Raw genomic sequence first — 26,289 nt, forward strand, 5'->3', positions numbered from 1 at the left:
GATACAAGGTTTGTATTTACAAAGTTAAGGGAGCTCTTCAAATTGCTAAGAAATTGATTAGAAAAAACTGGGCAAATGAATTATCAATTCATAAAATAGCAAGTTCACTAGCAAATAAACATTCAGAAACTGTTCCAATATTATCAGTAATTAAGAAAATACAAATTAATGTAAGCAATATAAATTGTTATAAACTCAATGGCCAACAGACATTTGAAAAGATTCTCAAATGCCTGGTTTTATTTCCCTTCAGCATGAAGAACATTCTTTATGATTTCTTGTAGTGCAGTTCTACTGGTGATTATTTTATGTGAAAATGTCTATATTAGTCTTCATTCATAAACATTATTTTCCAATTTAAAATTCTGTGACTCTTATTTTTAGTTTCATAATTCAAAGATGCTGCTCTTCTGACCTCTTTAGTTTCTTATGAGAATTAAGCTGATAATAAAATTTTGGTTGTCTTGTATATCATGTGGCGGTTTTCTCATAACATTTTTAAGATTTGCTTTTTATCTACAACTTTCAACAGTTGGATTATGATGTGTGTAAGCACAGCCTTCTCCATGCCTTTATCTTATCATCTTCATTTCCCTCATTTCTGACTTATATGCAGTACTCAATAAATATTTACTGAATTCACTTGGGAACAAAAATCAAGTCATCCTTAATTTTGACAGAACTCAGGGGGAATCTGGAAGTACAGGGTAACATAACCACTCCCAAGAAAGAGGTTTATTAGGAGTCTCATGTTTTATCACTAAAGTTTAGGTTAACCTGGCACACAAGACTATTAAAGAGTATTAACTCCTGAGCAACTCTGAGGATACACTCATTCTTCAAAATGCTCTGTTTTCTGACTTCAAATCCCTTCAGGATGCCAGTTTAATTCCAGAAGGGATTTTCAAAGGTATTTTAAAATACATCTCATGAAGATATCACTTAAACTTCCAACAACCTTGTGATTATCTTTGGTTATAACTAGAAAAAAAAAAAGAACAGATTTTAAAGTGAAATTACATGAAGATATAAGTGTTACATTTTAAGTAAGAAAGGATTCTCAAGGCATGAGCTTCATTTCATCTTGGTTGAATTCTCAAACAAAAAAAATGTTGTTGATACCTGGTAGGCAGTAATAAGGAGGCTCTGGAAGCCTGGTGATTGTGTCAAGGACAAAAAGAAGAAGCAGGCATAGGAAGGAAACACCAAGACAAACACAAGCTTGTTATTTAAGCCAAATATGTTGAGTTGATATATCTTAGTATCAAGGCATTAAAACAATAAATCCTGAGCCTAGTTTTAAAGGTGAGTATCGTGGAATTCTCGCCGGCCGGGATGGAATCTGCGCTGCAGAGGCTGTGGACAGTTTCACAGTGCTGTGCTCAACCTGCTGCGCCACCGGGGAGGCCCACAACTGATTTTTTTCATACATTAATCTTGTCTCCTGCTACCCTGATAAAAGTTTATTAATTTTTTAAATTCCTCTGAGATTTTCTAGAAAGCACTTTATCATCTACAAATAGGGACCATTTTAATTTTTCTTATCTTTTTAAAAAAGATACTAGGGTACAGGCCAGAGGTGTGGGGGGTGAGAGGATTCACAGAGACACTAAGGGGAACAGAACAGGCAGACTGACTGAAAATACGCTGCCAAGGGGAGCAATGGGCAAGACAGGAGAGGTCTGTTGCGCCATGTGGATAGCTCCCTGGCCGTCTACAGATCGACTCATGCTGCAGAGGCTGTGGATAGCTTCACAATGCTGTGCTTAACCCCTTGTGCCACCAGGGAGGCTCCTAATTTGATATAGAATAGTTGTTGAAAGGAAGCATTCTGGGCTTTTTCCTGGTAGCAGTGGAAAACAAATCAATATTTTTCCATTAAATATAAAATGGATATTTGGTTTCGCGAATGTCCTTTATCAGTTTCAAAACATTAACAATTTGTTGAGAAAGTTGATTTCAAATGGGTGCTAAATTTTTTAAAATATCTTTTAAATATATTTTAAATATTGACATTATCATGATTTTTCTCTTTTGTTAATATAGTAGATTATACTGAATGTTTTTTGTAAATTAAACCACATTTGAATTTCTAACATGAACTATTTTGTCATTATTTGTCAATCTTTTTTATATATGTTATATTTGATTTGCCAATATTTAAGAATTTTTAAATCTCTTTCATTAATGATTTTGATTTCTGACTTCATTTTTTTGTTAAAGTGTTTTTCAGAATTTAGTACTAGTTTTATGCTGAATTCATAAAACAACGTAGGCAGGGAATCTCTACACTCTACAGCTAGGGAAAAAAACGTAGGATTTATGATAATAAGCTCTCCATTCCTTATACTAGTGAATTTTGTATTCTGATTTTTTTCCTTACTTTCAATCATCACTGGTCCTATTTTTATTAGTTTATTCCTTTTACTTACTTTCAATTTATCTTGTTCCTTTCTTAGCTTAATAAAGTGGAACCTAAGTGGGTGATTTAAGATCTACCTTTATAATATGAGTACAAAAACTGTTTCTCTCTAAACACTACTTTATCTGTATCTGCTTTTATGTCATACAATCAAAATATTTTCTGATTTCTAACAACTTTGACTGATTCATAAGGAATTTAGAAGAATGGTGTTTTGTGTTATTTAATATAAGCTATTGTTATTTAATAATATATTGTTATTTAATATAAGTAACTATTTTCTCCATATTTTTGTCTCCAGTTACATAATTTTTTCTTGTAGCTGTTTTAACAATCACCGAGAGAGATGGTAAAATTGTCTGCTATCATTACAGAACTATCTATTTTTTTCCCTTTAGTTTTATCAATTTTCTTTTCATGTCCCTCTTTATCTCTGGTAATGCTCTTTTTTGTAAGTATACATTATCTGACACTAAAGTAAGCAAGCCCAGCTTTCTTATGCTATTTATAAGGTACATTTTTTTCCTGTACATTTATTTATATCTACCTCTTTATATTTCAAGTGTTTCTCCTTTAGGCAATAAATAGTAGAGTCTTACTTTTTTTTCCATCACCCTATAAATCTCTGTCTTTTAATTGGGGTAGTTGGACCGGAGGTCAGAAAACTTTTTCAGCAAAGGGTCAGATAGTAATTACATGAGTCTTTGAATTGCTGATATTTATTTCTGTAGTTACAGTCTGACAGCAACCTTAGAGAATATGTAAAAAGTGCTATGGCCAAATTTAGAATGCAGTCTTACTTCACTGACTCCTGGTTATAGCCCTAGTTAAGATCCTTAACATTTAACGTAACCATTAATAAAGCTGGAACTGCTCTAACATTTTTTTTTGTATTGTTTCTATGTTCTTTTTTGTAACTGTTACCATTTCCAAACATTAGATTCTGTGAATATTTCTTAGTGTTTCATCTTCATTGATGGGATTTTTGGATGTATCTCTTTGTATTTTTGCAATTTGTAAACTAGTTGCTCTAGGAGATTATAATGTGTGGAATATATGCAAAAACTTTTCAGTCTTCTGTTCTATTGTACCACTTCACAATAAATGTAGAAATCTGGCAACCATATAGGTTTCTTTAGCTCATCCCCAACTAATTTTAGAGTTACAGTTGTCTTGTAATTATATTTACGCACACTAAAAACCCTGTTGACATTGTTATACATTCTGCATTTCATATATATAAAGGTTCACAAGATACCAAGGTTTCATCTGGTATCATTTTACTTTACTCTGAAAAACTTGTATTAGCATTTCTTGTAGAGCAGAAATGCTGGTGATAAATTCTCTAAATGTCCCTTGATATGAAATGTATTTTTTTCACTTTTATTTCTATCACTTGACAATTCTTTTCCATTAGCACTTCAGAAATAAAAAAACCCATGTCTTCCTTCCTCTGGGCTGTTTTTTTTTTTTTTTTTTTTTCCCCCTCTTTCATTGAGGTAGCATTGGTTTACAACCCTGTATACATTTTAAGAGTTCGAGTTCACACCTCCTCAAAGGAAAGCACACCCAACACCCACAAAACACTGTAACTACCTATCACAGTACAATTAACTCCCTCCCTCTTTGCTTTCTGACGCCACTCTGGTAACTAAGTTATATTGTCTGATTACAAGGGTTTGTGTCGATTTCATTTTGTTTATTCCTTAGTTTTGTTTTCCCCCTTCTGACTTATTCACACGGCAGAGTCCCCTCCATTTCTATCCATGTTGTTCCAAAGGGCAAAATTTCATTTTTTTAACAGCTAAGTGGTGCTCCATTGTGTATATATATCAAATCATCCTTATCCATTCATCTTCATTCGGGCCCTAAGGTTGTTGTAACCTGGCAATTTAATTAGTGCTACGGGAACTAGGACTGCATATATTCCTTTGCATTACTGTTTTTGTGTTCTTCCGATACCAAGGAGTAGAATTCCTAGATCACATGGGAGATCTATTTTTTTTTAAAGATTTATTTCATACAAGAACCGGGGTACAGGCCAGGATGTGCGGGAGGGCAAGAGGCTTCACCAGAGACAGAATGGGGACTAGAACAAGCAGACTGACGAAACACACTGCTGAGGGGAGCAGCGGGCGAGACAGGAGAGGTCTGCCCTGCCATGTGGGACCCTCGCCGGTGGCCGGCGATTGAACCGGCGCTGCAGAGGCCGTGGGCAGCTTCGCAGCCTAGCGCTCAACCGCTGCGCCACCAGGGGAGGCCCGAGATCTATTTTTAATGTTTTGAGAAACCCACACTGGTTTCATAGGGGCTGGACCAGTCTACATTCCCACCAATATCATACAGAAGTTCCTTTTTCTCCACATTCTCACGAACACTTGCAGTTTCTGATCTTTTTGATATGGGCCATTCTCACAGGTGTGAGGTGGTATCTGTGTTTGATTTTCATTTCCCTGATAAGTAATGATGAACAACTTTTAATTTGCTTGTTGACTATCTGTATGTCTTATTTGGAGAAATGTCTATTTTGCTCTTCTGCTCATTTTTTTAATTGGGTTACTGCGAAATCTTGGATATTAGCCCCAAATTGGATGTATGATGTGCACATATATTTTTACATAATTACTTCGGATATTCAGAGTCTTTTTGTAGTTCCATATATATTTCAGTAATGCATGCTCTATTTCTTTGAAGAATACCATTGAAATTTTGATAGGGATTTCATTGAATCTGCATATTTCTTTGGGCAAAATCACCATTAGAATATTGTTGATTCTATTAATCCATAAGCAAAAAGAATTCCTTCATATCTTCATGACTTCTTCTATTTCTTTTAATTAAATCTTACAGTTTTAACCAGGATGTCCACCTCCTTTGTTAAGTCTATTCCAAGGTATTTAACTCCTTTTAATGCTATAAGAGGGATTGTTGTTATGATTTGTTTCCCTACTAGCTTGCTGTATTACTAAAAGGCATCAAATTTTTGTACATTGGTGTTGTAACCAGTAACTTAAATCATTGGTGTTTTTATGTATAATATCAAGTAGTCTTCAAATAATGAATTCTGCTTCTTCTTTACCAATTTGCATTCTGCTTATTTTCTATTTCTTGCCTAACTGCTCTGAGGACTTCCAATACTCTGTTAAACAATAGTGGTGAAAATGGACATTTTTGTCTTGTACCTAAGTTTGAGGAAAAAAATTCAGCTTTACTGAATATATTAGATGTAGGTTTGTCATATATGGCCTTTATTATGTCTTCTATCCCTATTTTATTGAGAGTTTGGTTTTTTTTATAAGATTTATTTTTTATTTATACAATAGCTGGGGTACAGGCCAGCGGCGCGGGAAGGTGAGAGGATTCATCAGAGACAGAGTGGGGAGCAGAACAGGCAGACAGACAGAAAGCACTGCTAAGGGGAACAGTGGGCGTGACAGGAGAGGTCTGCTGCACCCTGTGGGAATCTCCCAGGAAGGCTGAGAATTGAACTCATGCTGTGGAGGCTGTGGACAGCTTCACAGCACTGTGCTCAACCCAGTGCCACCGGTGAGGTCCCCGAGGGTTTTGTAAAACTCATAAATGGATGCTGAATCTGTCAAATGCTTTCTCTGCTTCTATTGACATGTCCCTATCATTTTTATCTTTGCCTTTGTTAATGTGCTTTATTACAGTGACTGATTTTCATATTTTGAACTATCTCTGCATCTTTAGAATACCACATGCTCATTATGTATAATCATTTCAATGTCTAGTTGAATTTAGGTTGCTAATATTTGTTGAGGGTTATTGCATCTATGTTCACAGCAATATCGGTATTCTATTTTTTCGTCATGTCCTTGTCTGCTCTAGGTATCAGTGAAATGTTGGCCTCATAATATATGTTAGAAGCATTCACTCCTCTTCAAGATTTATGTATTTATTTGTTTGTTTGTTTGTTTATTTTTGAAGAGAGCTCCAGGGAGACCCCTTTGGGCATGAGAGAGAGCCTCCAGGTGGTATGGGTGGGAGGGGCCCATATAGGTTTTATTTATTTTTTAAGCATTTATTTATTTTTTTATTTGTACAAGCACTGGGTACAGTCAGAAGTGCGGGAGGGTGAGAGAATTCACCAGAGCCAGGGCAGAGAGCAGAACAGGCAGATTGACACACTGCTGTGGGGAGCAGTGGGCGGCAGGAGATGTCTGTGCGCCATGTGGGACCCTCGCCTGGTGGCCAGGGACGAACTGGCGCTGCAGAGGTCGTGGGCAGCTTTACAACCCAGCGCTCAACCACTGTGCCACTGGGGAGGCCCTTCAAAATTTATTTTTTAAGAATTGGGACCGATTGTTTATTGGTTTGTCTTAAAGTATTAGTTGAACTCTCTAATAAAGTCATGTGTTCCTTGGCTTTTGTTTTTTGGAAGATTTTGTATTATTTTATCTCCTTGCTTGTTACTGTTTGGGTTTTCTATTTCCTCCTGATTCAGTCTCAGGAGTTAATATGATTCTAAGAATTAGTCCATTTGTTCTAGGTTATTCAATTTGCTGCATAAAGATGTTCACTGTTGTCTCTTACAAAGCTTTGTTTTCTGTGACACCTGTTGTGATTTTGCCTTTTTGTCCTCTGGCTTTTTTTTTTTTAAAAAAGAGTTATTTATTCATACAAGCACTGGGTATAGTCATAAGCACGGAGGGTGAGAGAATCCACCAGAACCAGAGCGGGGACCAGAACAGGCAGACTGACAAAGTACACTGCTGAGGGGAGCAGCCAGCGCACCAGGAGAGGTCTGTGCACCATGTGGGACCGTTGCCAGGGGCCGGGGATCGAACCGCCATTGCAGAGGCTGCGGGCAGCCTCGCAGTCCAGCGCTCAACCGCCACACCACCGGGGAGGCCCTGTCCTCTGGCTTTTAACGATAAATCTGTACTCATTCAAATCATTGTAAACCTACATATAATGTGTTTTTCCTTACGACTCCTTTGAAGATTTTTTTTTTAAATTTACCCTTGGTTTTCAGTCTTTTAATCACAATGTATCTAACCATCTTTTCCTTTGAGTTTACCCTCAAAGAAAAACAGACCTGAGATTAGCTGAACTTGAATATGTAAAAGCCTATCTCTTTTTCCAAATTCAGAAGTTTTCTGCAATAATTAGTTCAATTTTTCAGGTCCACAATCTTTCTCTTTTCCTCCTAGTTCTCCAATAATACACATATTAAACATTTTGTACACAGGCACTGAGGTTAAGATCCTTTTTAACATTTTTTCTTATCCTCTCTGTTTATGAAATTTAATAATTTGTATGGCTCCAAAATCAAATTCAGTGACTCTCCTTTCTGTCATATCTGAACCTTCTCTAAGTCAATACAGTATGGTTTTCTCTTTCTCAGGTATTATTTTCTATTTTGATGTTCCATTTGATTCATTTTCATTTTGTACTTCTCTACTGAGATTGCGTCCCTTTTTTCAGTATACTTTCTTTTCACCTCATGAAATAATGATGGCACGTGCTTTAAAGTCTTCCTGTAGTTTTAAAAGAAGATGGGAACATCCATTTATATGGTAGACAATTGTTAATTTTGCTTTATTTTCTGGAGTACATAGAAATAATCATTGGAGTAGGTGGGCTGAGGTGGGATTTCGCTATGCTATGATTGCATCTCTTATGCTTTCCATTTTAGCAACTTCTGCGATAAAGTATATAAAGAAGATGAATCTGTTTCTCTACAATTCGTTAGAGCTGTCACCCAGAAGTGCCATCAACTAGGCAGCTTGAAACGAGAGAAACTTATTAAATCACAATTCTGGAGGTTATAATCTATACATAATCATGGTATCAGCAGGGACATCTTCCCTCTGAGTTTCCGAAAAGAATTCTTGTCTCCTCCTAGCTTCCGGTGGTAGCCAGCAGTTCTTGTTTACCTTGGTTTGTAGCTAGATTAGTCCAATCTCTGCTACATCTTCACAAGCTACTCTACGTGTCTGTATTATACCAGTCACAATGGATTAGGGCTCACGCACATGACCTCATTTTAACTTCACTATCTCTGTACAACAACAACATTACCAGATAGTCACAAACTGAAATAATCCAGGTTAGGAAGACTTCAACATCTTTTAGGGGGAACACAGTTCAACTCGTAACAGTTCCCTTCCTCTTGGAAATGTTTTTCAGCAACTATTGGTAGTAAATTCAAAGAATATTTCAAGAGAGAGTAAATAATTTCATAATTATTCTCTTGTATATTATTATGGGTCAAATACAATAGCAAATGACCATTAAATATTTAGTATCATTCAAAAGTATTTATTATTATTATAAAACAAATGACTTATAATAAAGGGCACACTTTTAGCTTTTAATGATGATGTTCATTTAATGTAGGCATCTTGTCATAATTCAGATTACATGCATGTAATTTTTATACTACAGCCATCATGAATAATTGGCAGACCAAATCTTTTTTCCAAATAAATAAATGTAAAATCTATTACAGATGGTAGATAAAAAGAGACAGGGAAGAGAGAAGATAAAGAAAGATAAAGCCAATAATGAGTATACCCACTATAAAATATGGAATCATATTGGAACCAACATTATAAAAACTGGCTTGTAATCATAAATGGTAGAATAATCATAGATATATCAGTATTGACTGTCAAATCCAATAATGTTCTAAAAAGTAATGTTTTAAAACTATAACTTCAAATGGTATTCATATTGAAAATCTATGTAGAAAATATACAATAATCTGCTTGAAGACAAAGAAACAATTAATTGTATAGAATTAATAACTTGCACAAATTCAAGTGATCTGAGTTCACACTAAATTGTAAAATTGCAGAATAAACATATTTAGCTTATTTCAACTGACATGTTATGAGATTAATAAAATGTTCTTTTAAAAACAGTAAACTCATTGGGCCTCCCCTGGTGGCGCAGCGTTTGAGCGCAGGCAAAGCTGCCTGCAGCTTCTGCAGCACTGGTTCGATCCCCAGCCACCAGCGAAGGGCCCACATGGCGCGACAGACCTCTCCTGCCACGCCGGCTGCTCCCCTCAGCAGTGTATTTCGTCAGTCTGCCTGTTCTGTTCCCCGCTCTGGCTATGGTGAATTCTCTCACCCTCCTGAGCTTCTGACTGTACCCAGTGCTTGTATAAATAAATAAATAAATCTTAAAAAAACAAAACAAAACAGTAAACACTACTTTTTTTAAAAATTACACGTTGAACAAAAGAAGTTCCAAATGATAGTCTGAATGGATATTGCATTTGATCACCAGCACTCTTCAAGTCTGATAGTAAAGAAGTTCTTGAGCTTTTAAAACTTTACATCTGCAATTAATTTCATTACATCAGTGAAAAGATGCACGGATGCTGCCACTATTACATTTTCAGAAGAGTTTAAATTACAAAACTTGAGTGCTTCAAAGCAATTCTTAATCTAACATTTTGATCTTGATGACCCTGTTAAAAATACTTTAGGACACTTAGTAGAAGGGAAATCCTTCAACGGAATGAATAACAATTGTTCATAAATGACAATATTTTAAATTTCCTTTCATAAATCAAATTTACTAACCTGGGGATTTGAGCATTTTATCTCAAGTGACTCTAGGTCAACATGGAGACAGACAACAAATGAATGCCTTGCATCAGGTCCTGTAGCAAGTAGTTTCTGAGATGTAACTGCTAGTGTAGAAGTACAACCCATAGGCTCCACTAGGCAAAGTGTCACTTGTTTTCCAAAAAGTGTATACACGCTGAAATGATGCAAGCTGATAGTCCAAGGAAAAGCATCACCTGGTAAAAAGGACAATGGGGATAAAAAAGCACACACATAAAAAATATATTTAACTGTCACTTGTTAGCAAGTTGTTCATAATTGAAATATAAAACATTTAATATGTCAAAATTAAAAAGCAAATATTTTATTTGCTAAAAAAATTCAGATACAACTTAAAATTTACCATTCTAAAGTGTTTATATCTATTGCAGCATACAGCTACATCAATAATATTGTACATTATAGAACATACAAAAATGAAAATTAAAGAAATGAGATAAAATATAAATAGCAATGAGAAAAATACAAATAGAAATTCTAACTCTATTCTAACTCTTTCTTCCATAGTGAGTTATACATTGCAAATTTTGGAAACCATGTGATGTTGAAGACCACGAACATGTTAAATTAAGAAAATGAAATCTTCTTTGTATGGAGTTGACTATAGACAAATGAGATAGGGAAGGAATAAACAATCTGGTATGGTTAAGTTTGAGTATCCCCACTGTTGGATCCCAGGCCCTCCTTGTTCTTGGGGATATTGTCTTGGTGCCCAGAGTTCCTGTTATCAGCTAGGTGTAGGGTCATGCAGGGGGTCTCTCACCAAGGGCAAAAGTCCTGGTATGAGGAACATACTGGGAAAGCTGTACCTGCTGAAAACAGCCAGAAGATATTAGAATAAAGATGATATGCTTAGACTGACAGGAATAATGGAGTGCCCCAGGCAATAGCCCCGTGTCACTCCACCCTAGCTTACATCCCCAATATCATCTCCCATACATGTACACTCCCTACATATCTGCCCCATCTTTGTACCTGATTCCAATAAACACGATAGTACCTTTGGATGGGGTCTGCACATTACATCCCTGTATGGATGTAATGGATGCTTTACATCCTCTAGGCTTCTCATTGCTCCACATGGACTTTGAGTAATCTGTCTCATCCCTAACTGCTCCCAAATGCTGCCACCCCAGGAGGCAACACTGCACCAATATTACAAGGGCACTTATTTAAAATACAGTTTTTCTGGTTTCTACTTCAGAACTAAGTAAATAAGTCTCTGGTGTTAAAATTTAGGATAGCTTCTATTGTTAATTCTCATGCAAATATTACTTTAAAATAAAACATACTTGATAAAAATAAACATTCATAAATTTTATGATTAAGAGAAAATTTCCTTTTCTTTTTCACTCTGATTAACTTATCAGAAATTAATTAATATAAATTTATGTGACAAACCATTTTAATTTTTATTGTGACTATAAAATTGTGAAATAATTTTTAAAAATATACTCCCAAAAGTTATAAACATTATTGGCATAGCAATTTGGCAGAAAATGTGTCCCTATGTCAAAATTTTTTACTTTGCACATCTATTAGCACTTATCAATATAGACAGAATTATATAGACCTCTTTTTAAGTAGCCTGACTACTGTAAAACAACCGAAAATATTTATTTCCTAATTAAAGAAATTACTAGTACTTCACTGAGTATAATTCAGAAAATATAACACAAAGGAACAAAAAAATCAATGGACATTGCCTTATTTTCTTCTTTTTTCACTCTACAGTGTTGGACATAGAGCGTCAGAATCAAGATCACAATAATCTCTGGTTTTTGGTGATTAAAAAAACAAATGAATTACTAAGTGGAATAAGTGTGTGTGTGTGTGTGTGTGTGTGTGTGTGTAAACACATTTAAAAGGAGTCTAAAATGCATTTGAATTGTGACCCTAGTGGATGCAAAAAGGGTATATTCTCCTAAATTTGAACATTCCAAATGTCTTGACCAAATATAGTTATAAAATCAAACTTTAAAGTTGAGACTTGGATAATACAGTAAATCTAGCTACATAGTAGTCCACAATAACTTGACTGGAAACAATGAAAACTGCATAATAATATGTGGTCAGCACCGTGGTACTCTGCCTGTCTTAAGACTTAAAATATTTTGCCCCCAAGAAAGAAACAAACTTTAAATCATCTGTAACTAATTTTGAAATTATTTTAAAACCTACATAAAGTTCCATGCTATTTACAAAATAAAGACTTTGCCAAATTTGTCTTAAAATATTTTGGAGTGATTTCAGATTACATATTTTAAAACTTGTAGTGAGCTATATATAGTTTTTCAAATTTTGTGTTAGTCAAGAAATGCTAAATGGTGGTTATGCTGGCTGAACAGCACCACATTGAAATTAGTTACATATTTTAAAATCCCAAAATATGTTGGTGCTATCTCAGATAAATGTTTCTGCTGCTGCTTTGGAGTCAGACCAATAAAATAGGGTGTATCATATTCTAAGTACTAAGAGGAGCCTTTTAAGGTAATACTTTATGTCCATTATTAGCACACACATTGTCTGTTTTAAAAAGCAGAGTCTACCTATAAGATGAGATGGTAACATGTATAACAAAATCCCCACAATTACTATGAAAAAAATTAACAAAAGACAACAATGCAATACATACACAAGTATTTCTTTTACACACACACACAGATATGCACACAAAACAAAGTAAAAGTACCTTATATATTTATCTCACTACTAATATAATGTTCCGGGACTCCCTAAAATGTGTTCAGATATCCATGACAGTCCAGAACCACATATTATTCAGATGCTCAAGATTAGCATTTTTACTTTAATTGTAATGTTCTCATGCAATAACATAAGTCTTTTATTTTACAGAGACTATTACTCACAGAATTCAGAAATTTTCAAACAAACTGTATAAAGAACAAGAAAAAATAAAAGTAAAGCAAAAAGACTGAGATTGCTATTTAGGAACCTCTATATTATCAACACGTAAATAATAATAAAACAATTACAGGGGCCTTTCTGGTGGTGCAAGGGGTTAAGTCTCAGCACCATGAAGCTATTGGCAGCCACTGCAACACAAATTCAAACCCCAGCCAGGGAGCTGACACACATGGCAAAGCTGACCTCTCCTTTCTTGCCAGCTGCTCCCCTCAGCAGCGTATTTCAGTAGATCTGCCTGTCCTGCTGGCAGGATTCACTCTGTCTCTGGTGAATCCTCTCACCCCATGCTCCCACCTCTTGCCTACACTCCAGCTCTTGTATGTATAAATAGAGTATTACAGAAATTTATTTGGAACCAGAAAAGATCCCAATAGCTAAAGCAATCCTGACCCCCCCCCCAAAAAAAAGGAAGGGAGGCATTATACTATTACTACAAACATATTAAAAATCAAAATAGTACAGAACTAGAATAAAAACGGACACAGGCTACTGAAATAGAATTAAGACACCAGAAATAAATCAATACTTACATGGACAGAATATATATACACACACTTCTAAATTGTTAAATACTTTAAAATGTCAGACATACAGAGAAAGAAGAATGTAGGAAAAGTATGACTGATTCCAAAGGAAAAATACAGTCAGTAAAGTGGTCTTTGTGTCTACATATGTTGGATGGATTCTAACAAAAATGCACTATTAAAAATATGTTCAAAGAACTGAATGAATTAATTTTAAAAATAAAAGGGAAGTATAACAAAGAACCAATAACTCAAAAGGCAAATGAAACCATAAAATAACAAACATGAACCCAATCAAAATTTAAAGTTAAGGAAAGTACAATGGATACACCCCAGTTCTTGTATGCATAAATAAAAAATAAATCTTTACAAAAAATATTCTCAGATAAACAAGGGGTGTGAGGCTGGGAGCAAAGCTGCCTTAATGTAAGTACCAAAAATAAAGAAGTCCTTTAGGAAATATTCAAACAATAGGAAGAAATGAAAACCACTGGATATGACAAATATGTGGGTTAATATGAAAGACTATAACTGTATTATTTCTCATTTCTTCCACTAATTTAAAAGGCAGTTGATTGTGTAATGTTGTATTACATACTTGAAAGTTGCAGCTATATCTTAAATGTTCTCACCACAAAACAGAAATAATTATGTGACCTGATAGAACTATAAGCTAATACTGCAGTGGCAATCATACTGTAATATATAAACTTATCACATCAATATACTATATACCTTATATATACCTTAAACTTACTCAACATTACATGACAACTATCTCAATAAAAAATTTCCCTTAATGACAGTATCTTATCTTAATATCATTTAAAAAACACATTTTTATCATTTTAAAGCCATGTAAATTATATTGGTTATTTTTAAAAAGTGATCAGAAAAAAGAACAACATATTATGTCTGCCATAGTAGTTTCTAGAATTAAATTAAGTATATATGTTGGGGAGGAAGTAAAATTGACAAATAAGGAATAAAAGTAGGTTCTTATTTTAACCTTTGAACGTCACAGAGTCTGGCAGGTTATAAAATCAATACACAAAATCTGTTACCTTCCTTTACACAAATAATGTGTTAGAAGAGGAAGAAATGAAGAAAATGATCCCATTTATTATTACACCAAAAATATTAAAATTAAATATCTAAGAGTAAATGGAAAAAAAGGATGTGAAGGACCTGTACCCCCCAAAAAATTGATCAAAAGAAATCAAGAGATGTTTCCTGCTCATGAATTGAAAGAAACAACATAGTCAAAATGACCATCCTATCCAAAGTTTTATACAGATTCAATTGAATCCATATCAAAATCTCAGTGGCATTCTTTAAAGAAACGGAACAAACATTATTGAAATTAATATGGAACCCCAAAAGACCCCAGATAGTCAACTTAATACTGACAAAAAAGAGGGAAAGTGATGGTATTATGCTTCCATACTTCAAAGTATTATAAAGTTATAATAATTGAAACAACATGACACACAGATCAATGGAATAGAATTAAGACTCCAGAAATAAACCCACACCTATATAGGTTAATACACGACAAAGGATCCAAGAACACACAGTGGAGCAAGGAAAACCTCTTCAACAAGTGTTGCTGGGAAAAATGGACGGCCACGTGTAAAAGAATGAAGTTCATTCAATATCACACAACATATACAGAAATCAACTTATAATGGATAAAAGACTGATATAAGACCTGAAGCCATAAAACACATAATAAAAGGTAAAATGCTTCTTTACAATATAATTTTCAGTGATGTATTCACAGGTATAACCCTAACAGTAAGGAAAAGAAAAGAAAACATAAACAATTTTGACTACATCAAACTAAAAAGCTCCTAAACAGCAAAAGCAACCAGAGGACAAAAGACACCCCAACTAAGTGGGGAAAATATTTACACATCATACATCTAGCAAAGGGCTAATTTGAAAGCTATACAAAGAACTCAGACAACTTCATAGATAACAAACACTCCAATTAAACAAAAGGGCAGAAGAGCTAAATAGAAAGTTCTCAAAAGTAGACATACAGATGGCCAAGAGGCACGTGAAAAAAATGTTCATTATCACTTAACATCAGAGAAATGAAATTCAAAACCACAATGCAATATCACCTCATGCCTGTGAGAATGGCCCTTCTGAAAAAAGACTTACTAGCATAGCAACCCAGTAACAAGTACTGGTGTGGACCTGGAGAAATAGGAATTCTAATTGTTGGTGGGAAAGCAAATTAGTCCAACCTTTATAGACAGAAGTACAGAGGTTTCTCAGAAGATTAAAAATGGATCTACCATACAACCCAGCAAAATCACTCCTATGTATCTACCTGAAGAACACAAATATATTAATCCAGGGGGAAACCTATACCGCATGTTTACTGTTGCATTATTTATAATATTCAAACTGTGGCAACAACTCAACTTCCCCCAAACATATCAGTGGAACAAGATATATTATATATACCAATGAAATACTGCTCAGTGATCAAAAAAGATAAACTGATGCCATGTTCAGCAATATGGATGAAATTGAAAGGGATTACGCCAAACTAAATTAGTCAGAAGGGCAAACAAAAATACCAGATAGTGTCACTTATCTGTGGAATACAGAAACCAGACACGGGATCAGATAAAGCCAAACTCAAATACTAGCCCTTGAAAGCAGACTATAGAGCTGAGACATTCAGAGAGGAAGAGAAGAGGAACAGACAAGTACAAAGTAGGGAGGGAGCACAGTAGTTTATGGTACTGGGCTATGTTTGGGGTGCAAGATATGGCAACAGCACTGGAATGGGGAATCCTATATTTCCATAAATACAACAACAGTGTAAACCAATGTTACCTAAATGAAGAAAAAGTTAATAAAAATAAGAAAACACCAAAGAATCCATAGTTAAACATATGACCAGATAAACAGGACGTGAGCTACTGAGAAAAGAATAAAGTCTACCCTACTTAACGTTATTTACCTTTAACTGCAATTCCACAGCTTAACTTCATTTGTCATACCTATATAATAGTTTCCAAGAGATTTATTTAAACACAGTATCAAAAACAAATCTAAAACTCTTTTCTAAGCTTCATTCCCCCCCCAAGGAATCTCATTTACATATAGTTTAAGGATTAAGGCCAAACACATGGCAAAACTGTTAAGAAACTATAGCAAAGTATACCAACATTTTTCAGAACAAGTGGAAATTATGATTATCAAACTATGATGTTATTTAAAAATCTAAAGTAGAACAATACATGTAAACCACTAAGGTGAACCAGAACTCAATGGAAAAATTAGTCCTTGTGCTTTTCATAGATACTCAACAACTTTCACATCAGATTCTATTAAAACTCACTAAACCCAGCAATAGCAACATTTTAATTTATAAATGATCTCAATATTCCATTTCTGTCAAAATATTTTATTAAAGTCACAGGCAACTCTTTCAAAGAAGAAAAAACAAACCTCTGCTAAGCACAGTATGGAAACCCATCTGCTCAGAGGTGTGAGCTGGATGTGGCAAATTACATCTGCAAGCCTCAATGCAAGTGCTCCCTAATGAAACTCAAGATGTTGATTTTGACCTAAACACCCTACGCAGATTGGATCTGGCTATATTAGAGATCACTTCTCCTTTTCCATGGCAATTGAAATCAGATGACATGTTTCAACAAACAGTTTCCTGAGATACTGAACTTTAGAAGTCCAAATTCAGTACGGGAGCCTCAAATCTATTAATAAAAAGTCTTCCTGCTCATCCTATCGATCATTTTTATAGTGCTGGGGGCAGAGGGGTAGGGGGAGATTTTAATAGCATAAGGACTAAGAATTTGTTTTCAAAATTGTACATGAACCTGAAGACAAGTTAACCTTTCCATTTTTTTGGTTTCTTTTCTTCCAGTAACCAAAAACTATTTAATGAACAGCCTACTCTACAAGTGTTTATTAAGCTATTTTGTGCCATGCACTGTATGAGATAAGAAAATAAGAAGAGAATGTGAACAAGACAGGTAAGTTTCTTGCCCTCTTTATTTTAGTAAGAAAGTAATATATGGAACAGAAGTAATTAAAATTGGGATAAGGGTCATAAAAGTGATGAATCAAGCACAATGGGAGCCAAGAGCAGGGGAACCTGGCAAATGAAATACCCTTAAGCCTGAAGGAAGAGAAGGAAAAGGAAGCCTGGCGAGATCAATAAGGAAGTCACATTTGCAGCATATGCTAAGGATCACAGATGTGACAGAAATGTGTATGTTTAAAGGACACAAAAAGGCTATTGGCCATGAGCATGGGCAATACCTCGATAGGGAAGAATGGAAGAAAGAAGGGTGGGAGAAGTGGGCAAGCAATTTTAAGTATCTTGTTGGTCACCTTAAGGATTTTAAAATTTTCCCAAAGATTGACAGAGAGACATGCAAAGAATGTCAGGGAAAAATAAATTATTCTGTACAACAAAGGGAGAAGAATTTCAAATTCCTTTGGTAACGAGATCAAAGAGGGAGAGAAAAGAGTCAGGGAGAGTTACAGAGTTGCAAAGTAAGATCTAAAGTACAAAAATGTCAAAGACTATTAGAGATTTAAAAATTTTTTAAAACAGACTATACCAGTACCACTTAGTCCCTTAGTAGAAAATATTCAGTAAACTCTACTATTCAATGATTTTATGTGAGTGAATTCTATTAAAAATTTTAAAAGAAATGACAGTTTTATGTACTTTTCAGAGATCAGGTTCCATAAATAGTTCCATCAACTTAGCAGTAGAAAAATCCAAGAAGGGAAAATGTATCTGGTAAATGACTGACACTGGAAGTCAGGTCATGGCATTTGGAAATCCTACTTAAACATTAACACCTCTAATAGCTTCTAGTGAGTACCTGCTACAGGACACATACTTTTTAAACTGCCCACACGTAATGTCATTTAATTCTCACAACATTTTGAAAAAAAAAAAAAAAAACTATATTTTTTTATTGCACAACACCCCTAGGTAACTTCTAAAACATGAGAGAAGTCGGCACCATATCTGTGTAGCTCAAATCTTTATTCTCTGTGTCTTCTATACTGAAGGTGCTCAATAAAAACTTGCTGAGTAAATGGCAAAGATATGCAAGCAGATGGAAAGAGAAGGATGCCATAAAGGAAACTGAGAAGAGAAAAAAAATTAGCACAGATTTACGAATTAAAAAAAAAAAACGATATCCTCAAAATGGTATGCCAAGTGACTACCTCATCTATAAAGATACATATTATGTTTCAAGGCTTACTGAAATCAAGTTTATGTTTCTTGTGAACATTTGAGCATACTGAGAAAGCTTTAAGGCACAAATAAAAAGATCCCATTTTACTTTTATTCTGGTGGCATTTTATTTTTTAAAGTTATATATTGTTTTTTCAATTGTATTTTTTTCTGGTTGCATTTTAATGATAATATGAAATGATCTGTGATCATTTCAAATGATTTAATGATTTGTGAAAACACAAATGATATTCTTGCACATAGATTGAATTAATATTAAAATGCCCACACTACCCAAAACAATCTACAGATTCAATATAATCGCTATCAAAATCTAACGGCATTTTTCTCATGAAGAGAATATACAAAGGGCCTCCCCAGTGGTGCAGCAGGTTGAGCACAACGCTATAAAGCTGTCTGCAGCCTCTGCAGCACAGGTTTGATTCCCAGCCGGCCAGGGAGATTGCCACATGGCGCAGCAGACCTCTCGCTCCTCCCGACAGCAATGTATTTCGGGCTGTCTGCCTGTTCTGCTCTCCGCTCTTCTCTGGTGAATCCTCTCACTCTCCCATGCCTCTGGCTTGTACCCGGCTCTTTTATAAAAATAAATAAAACTTTTTTTAAAAAAATGAGTATACAAACCTAAAATTTATATAGAGCCATTAATATACCCCACAAAGCCAATGCAAACTTGAGGGGGAAAAAAATAATGTGATGCATCTCAATTTGTTATTTCAGGTATATTACAAGGTTATAGTGATCAACACAGTATGGTGTTAACATAAAAACAGCTTAAGAAACAGATCAATGGGACAAAAAAAAAGCCAAAAATAAATCCACACATATATGGATTGAAATGGTATTGAAAAAATTGAATAATCACACATAAAAAACATGAAGTTGAACTCTATCTCAATTCATAAACTAAAATCAACTCAAATTGGATTAAAAGAAAATATAGGGTGTAAGCTACTTGAAAATAATCTTAAAGATAACGTTTTTGGCTATGACACCAAAAGCAAAAATAAAGAGAGACTACATCAAATAAAACGTTTCTGCAAAGTAAGGGAACCATCAAGGAAATGAAAAACAACTTCTGAAATGGAAGAAAATATTTGCAAATTATGTATCTGATAAGAGGTTGATATCAAAAATGGCCAACAAGTTCATGACCATAAATTATTAGGGAAATACAAATTAAGACCACAGTGATATATTGCTTCATATCTGTTAGAATGGCTATCATCAAAATGACAGGAGATAATATGCTAGGGAGAATGGAGAAAAGAGAAATATACATTTTTGCTAGGAATACAAATTGGCAAAGCAACTATGGAAAACTATATAAAGGTCCTCAAGTAGTTAAAAACAAAATCACCATTTGATCTGATAATTGCACTTCTGGGTATCTATCCAAAGGAAATGAAATCACTATTTCAAAAAGCATTATAGAAAATAGCTGATACATGGACAACCTAACTGTCCATCACTGGACCAGTACATTAAGAGAAAATGTGACATACACACGCAATGGGATATTATTCAAAGATAAAAGGAAGAAAATCCTATTATTTGCTGGGGACTATGACCAAGATGAAAAGGCATACATTGCACAAAAATGAAAAATGTAAAAAATATATAAAATAAAATTTTTAAAAATCCTGTCATTTGCCACAATATAAAATTTGAGGGCATTATGCTAAGTGAAATGTCAGAGAAAGGCTAACTGTATGATCTTACTTATATGTGGACTCTAAAAAAAGTGAGCTCACCGATACCGAAAACTGTTGGGTAGTTTCTACAAGCAGGGGACGAGGGCCTGGGCAAAATGGCTGAAGGTGGTCAAAAGACACAAACTTGAAGATAAAAGAAAACTTCTGGAGATGCAAAGTACACTATAAGTGATGAAACAGTTTTGCATATTTGAAAGTTACTATGAGAGTAGATTATTAAAGTTCTCATCATAAGAAAAAAAATTGTCACTTGTGTAGTTATGGATGGATGTTAACTGAACTTATTGTGGCAATCATATCAGTGAATATACATATACAATGATCATGCTGAACACATGAAACTAATAAATGTTATATACTAATTGTATCACAATAAAACTGGACAAAATAAGTAATGATAAACCCAAATTATTATTTAAAAAATTAAGTTTTGTGCTATATTTCCTATTTAACTAAGCACAGAAAAAACAATATATTGTATGATGTGTGTATATGTATGTACATTATGCTAAAATATTGCCATCAAAATAAGAAGTTTGAAATATAAAATTTTACATACAAAGGAAACATTCTTAGCAGCTCATTCAATCATGAATCTGAAATAAATGGTTTCCATTCATTACAGATTTAATAGGAATTTAATACTCCAGAATAGTATCCAAGCAATGCAGAGGACAAAGAGTAAAAGAAAAATAATTTAACTGGAGTGGAGAGGACAAGTAAAAGAAAAATAATGAAATAAAAGGAAGTTTAATTGAACGCTTGGTTAATGACCACCAAAATCTAATGGTTGGAATAAGATGAAAATTTTGACTAAAAGACAGTTGATTTCTAGTGTAAACTAGACAAGGAGTCATTAAGTTTCATTTATGCTTCAATTATCCAGACTTGGTTTTGCTACTTACAATCAAAGAATATCAACACCTACAGGAATAATTCATTGTATTTTGCTTATCTTTAATGCAACCTTACATATATTTCATTTTTTACAAACAGAAAGTTTGTGGCAATCCTTTCAACAAACCTATTGTCACCATTTTTCAAACAGCATGTCTCACTTTATGTCTCTTGTACACTTTGGTAATTCTCACATTATTTCAAACTTTTTTATTCTGAACTTTTTTATTATTATAATAAATGCTATAGTGATCCAATCAATGATCTTTGATGTTACTATTGTAATTGTTTTAGGAAGCCACAAACCCAACATATAAGACAGAAAACTTAATACACAGATGTTTCATGTGTTCTGATTGCTCTATTAACAAGTTGTTTCCTCATCTCTCTCTCTCTCTTCAAGCCTCTGCAGTCCCTGAGATACAACAGTATTGAAATTAGGCCAACTAATAGCCCTACAAGAATTTACCATCTTTCACTTTAAATAAAAAGGTAGAAATAATTAAACCTTGTGAATAAGGTGTATCAAAGCTGAGAAAAGCCAAAAGGTAGGCCTCTTAAGCAAAACAGGCAAGTTGCAAATGCAAAGAAAAAGTTCTTAAAGGAAATTATAAGTCCTACCTCAGCAAACATATGAATAAGAAAGTAAAAGAGTCTTATTGCTGATAGAAAGTTTTAGAGATCTGGACAGATGACCAAAACAGCCGGAGCTCAATCCAGAGTAAGATCTGAACTCTCTTCAATTCTATGAAGGCTGTGAAGTAGCCACAGAAGTGAAGTAGTCACAGAAAATTCTGAAGCCAACAGAAGGTTGTTAATAAGGTGTAAGGAAACTAGTTAATGAGGTATATGCCATTACCATAACACAAAAATGCAATACAAATCAGCAAGTGCTGATCTAGAAGGTATACCCAGTTTAACAAGATCTAAGCTAAGGTCATTGATGTTGGTGGCTACTAAACAACAAATTTTCAATGTAGTTGAGACAGTCTTTTATTGAAACAAGATGTTACCTACGACTTGCATAGCTAGAGAGAAGGACAGGCCTGGCTTCAAAGCATCCAAAGAAGGCTGAGTCTCTTGTTTGGGACTAAAGCAGCTAGTGACTTTAAGTTCAATGTCCATTTACGATTCAGGATATCCTACAACTATGCAAGAATTCTGTTCAGAATGCTAGAATTCTACTAAATGTATTCTGCCTGTGTGCTGTAAATGGACTAAAGCTTAAATGATAGCAGGTATGTTTACTGAATATTTTAAGCACAATATTTAGACCTACAGCTCAGTAAAAAAAAAAAAAAATGAAAGATTCTTTTAAAAGCATATGGCTTACTGTCAATACACCTGAAAATCCATGAGCCCTGATGGAAATTTACAAGGAGATTCATGTTGTTTTCAAGCCTGCTAATACAATATCCTTTCTGCAGCCCACTCTAACTTTTAAGTCCTATTATTTAAGAAATACATTTCATAAGCCTCCAGCTACCATGGATAGTGATTCCTCTGATGGATCTGGAAAACAAAATTTAAACATTGTAGATGCTTAATAGACCATTTATGATAAATGGGAGGTCAAAATATCAATATTAACAGGAGTTTGTAAGAAGCTGATTTACAATCCTCATGGACAACTTTGAGAAGTTCAAGACTTCAATGGACTAAGTAATTGCAGATGTGGCGGAAACAGCAAAAGAACTAGAATTAACAGTAGAAGCTGAAGATGTGACTGAATTGCTGCAATTTCATGATAAAACTTGAATGGATGAGCCATTGCTTCTTATGAATGAGCAAAAAAAGGTGGTTTTTTGAAATGGAATATACCCATAATGAAGATGCTGTGGATTCTGTTAAAATGTCAATAAAGAATTTAAAACACTATATAAACTTAATTGATAAAGTACCAGTGGGCTTAAGAGGATTGGTTGCAATTTTGAAAGTTCTACTATCAAACAGCTCTACATGCTACAGAGAAATCTTAAGTGAATGGAAGAGCCAATCCATACATCAAACTTCAACATTGTCTAATTTTAAGAAATCACCACAGTCACTGCAACATTCATCAGCTATCGCCATGATTAACAGCTCTAAATAAAGATTCAAGACCCTCTACCAGCAAACAGGTAACAATTAGATGAAGAATTCAAATTATGATAAGCAATTTTTAGCAACAAAGTATTTCTAAATTAAGATATAGTTATAGGGCCTCCCCGGTGGCGCAGCGGTTGAGCGCTGGGTTGCGAAGCTGCCCACAGCCTCTGCAGTGCCGGTTCGATCCCCGTCTGCTCCCCGGCCACCTGAGGAGGGTCCCACATGGCAGCAGGCCTCTCCTGCCACCCGCTGCTCCCCTCAGCAGTGTACTTCTGTCCTTCTGCCTGCTCTGCTCCCCGCTCTGGTGAATTCTCTCACCCTCCCACGCTTCTTACTGTACCCAGGTCTTGTATAAATAAATAAATCTTTAAAAAAAAAGATATAGTTATAATTTTAAGATAGAATACTACTGCACACTTACTAGAGGACAGTATAGAATAAATGTAACTTTTATATGCGCTGGGAAGTCAAAACATTCTGTGACTCACTTTATTGCAATATTGCTTTACTAAGCTTTACTGAAGTGATCTAAAACAAAATCCACAGTATCACCAAAGTAGGCCAGTATATACACATCTAGTTATCATCCTCTCTCCCATCTTTCTCAAACTACATTTTAAAAAATACTGTAAATTTGTTGCATTGATTCCACATTTTCCGTTGCATTTTTAAATCACTATCACATAACCTATATTGACACTATCCTACTGAAAGTAGTTATAAAACAAACCAATCACCTTAAAATTATCATCTTTTAGTTTCTACGGGTTTTTCCAGTATATTTATGATGATCTAATCATTGTTCCTTTATGAGATCATTGCTTACGTTTTTCTTCTCCGGGATATTTTTGCTCATGGTTTTTTTAATTTGCTGTTTCCATCATACATTATTCCTTTTCTTGTACATATTTTAAAGTATTTAATAATTTATACATATCATATGTATATATATTAGTATTTCATACAATTACTATGTTAATGCAGTAATTTATACCTCATGTATAAACATTTAATAATGTTATTATATAATAATGTGTTATGTAAAACATTACTGTTCTCTTCTTTTTTCTATCTTCTATTTATTCATCAGTATCTTTGTGACTTTGGGTAATCACATCTTTTTTTTTTTTAAAGATTTATTTATTTATGCATACAAGAAGTAAGCCAGAGGTGTGGGAGGTGAAAGGATTCACCAGAGACAGAGTGGGAAGCAGAACAGACAGATGTACTGAAATACACTGCTGAGGGGAGCAACGGGCGAGACAAGAGAGGTCTGCTGCACCATATGGGTTGCTTCCTGGCTGGCCAGGATCGAACTTGTGCTGTAGTGGCTGGCAGTAGCTTGATACCTATACCTCTGTCTTTAAACCCTGCCCCACCAGGGAGGCCCCAAGGGTAATCACATCTCTTTTCATAGTTTTCCCTGCTGTAACTATGTATCTCTGACAATGATATTTCTTTTGAGCTCTAAACCCATATATGCTACTGTATACTAAATGTATTTACATGAATGTCCCAAAAGCACTTCTCAACATGTCTCAACCTAAACTCACCCTTCCTATCTTCCATACCCCAAATTAAACCTTTTCCTTTATTCATAATCATAATATCAGCTATAGAAATGTCTATAGACAAGCAAGATAGGAACCAAGGAGTTATTCTACACATTTACTTCTCCTTCACTATCCACAATTCTTCTAGTTACAGAGTTTTGTAATTTTTTTGGTTAACTTCTTAAATAGTTCTCTATTCTTTCCCATTCTCTTCAACCCTATCACCACCACACTGAGTCTGTCAAGCTTCTGGATGGTTGTAATAGCAATATAAAACTCATCCCGTCGCCAGGCTTTTTATATTTCCCTGTGTTTACCTGCCCGCCATCAAATCCATCCTCTGCACTTGTCAAAAAAAAAAAAAAAATGAACAAAAATGAGTTAACAGAAAATAGTGTCAGACAAGATAGAGAGGAGTAGGATGAAAAGGTGATGTGGATTTTGACACATTCAATATCTGAGTCAGCATGAGTTACTGAAAATATCTACATTCTGAAATTTAGCAAAATGACTGAGTGGAAAGTATAAGCACTACAAGGCAAAAATAAAAGAGTATAAAAACAAAAGACTGGGCAATACAGTAGATGAAAAATAATACTAAACCATTAAACATGGAAAGATAATACATAAAAAGCAAGTAACTGACACTCAGAAAGGTGAGCAATGTAGAATCAATGTGCTTTATGACATTCCTTCCTCTGCAGATTCTGATACTCAAGTATTTTGAAGAGCAGAATGTAGAGTGACAATGAACCAAGGAAGACTATTGAAAACTAATAAAGTGAATGAACAGACCTTCAGTTTCCTTCTCCCATCCACAGGCAGGTATAAAGAGTAAACTACTCTTTACACACACTAATCAAAACATTATACTCAAGTGCTTTTATACACACCCTTTAAAGTGAAGAAAAGTTAAATTTGTGGTCCTCCAGAAGAACTTAATACACGGAGTTTTTTTAATACTTAAAGAAGACTTAAATATCTTCAAATAATCTTTTCTCAGGGTAGATTTGACCAATGAGAATAACCATATGGTTAAAAAATTATTTCAACTATGTTGATTATACAGTCAGTCTATATTCTCCAAGGGAGTATGAAAAACAGACGTTAGCAGTATCTATTCAATTCTAGCCTTCTACATCTGGTACGTGATTTTTATTAAAAAAAAAAAGTTCAAAAATAAACTAAAATGCTGTCTAATTCAGTTCTAGGAAAAAACAGAATATAATAAACATTTTGTGCTTTAAAGATGGAGACTTATGTAGTTCCTAAGTCATTCTTGATGTATTCGAAAA

The 26,289-nt window shown here is 34.5% G+C and overlaps 1 protein-coding gene across 8 annotated transcripts in view; it reads right to left on the reverse strand.

Annotated features, from left to right (window-relative positions):
- VPS13B (vacuolar protein sorting 13 homolog B) overlaps positions 1 to 26,289 on the reverse strand; it is a 622,702-nt gene that overhangs the window by 304,588 nt on the left and 291,825 nt on the right. For all 8 annotated transcript variants that reach the window (XM_054692064.1, XM_054692063.1, XM_054692065.1 and 5 more), the window contains one exon: positions 9,982 to 10,202. In XM_054692064.1, the coding sequence (XP_054548039.1) occupies positions 9,982 to 10,202 (221 nt within the window). The remainder of the gene's footprint in view (positions 1 to 9,981; positions 10,203 to 26,289) is intronic.

Source organism: Talpa occidentalis, unplaced genomic scaffold (assembly GCF_014898055.3).
Source record: "Talpa occidentalis isolate TD23 unplaced genomic scaffold, MPIMG_talOcc4v2.1, whole genome shotgun sequence".
Taxonomy (NCBI): domain Eukaryota; kingdom Metazoa; phylum Chordata; class Mammalia; order Eulipotyphla; family Talpidae; genus Talpa; species Talpa occidentalis.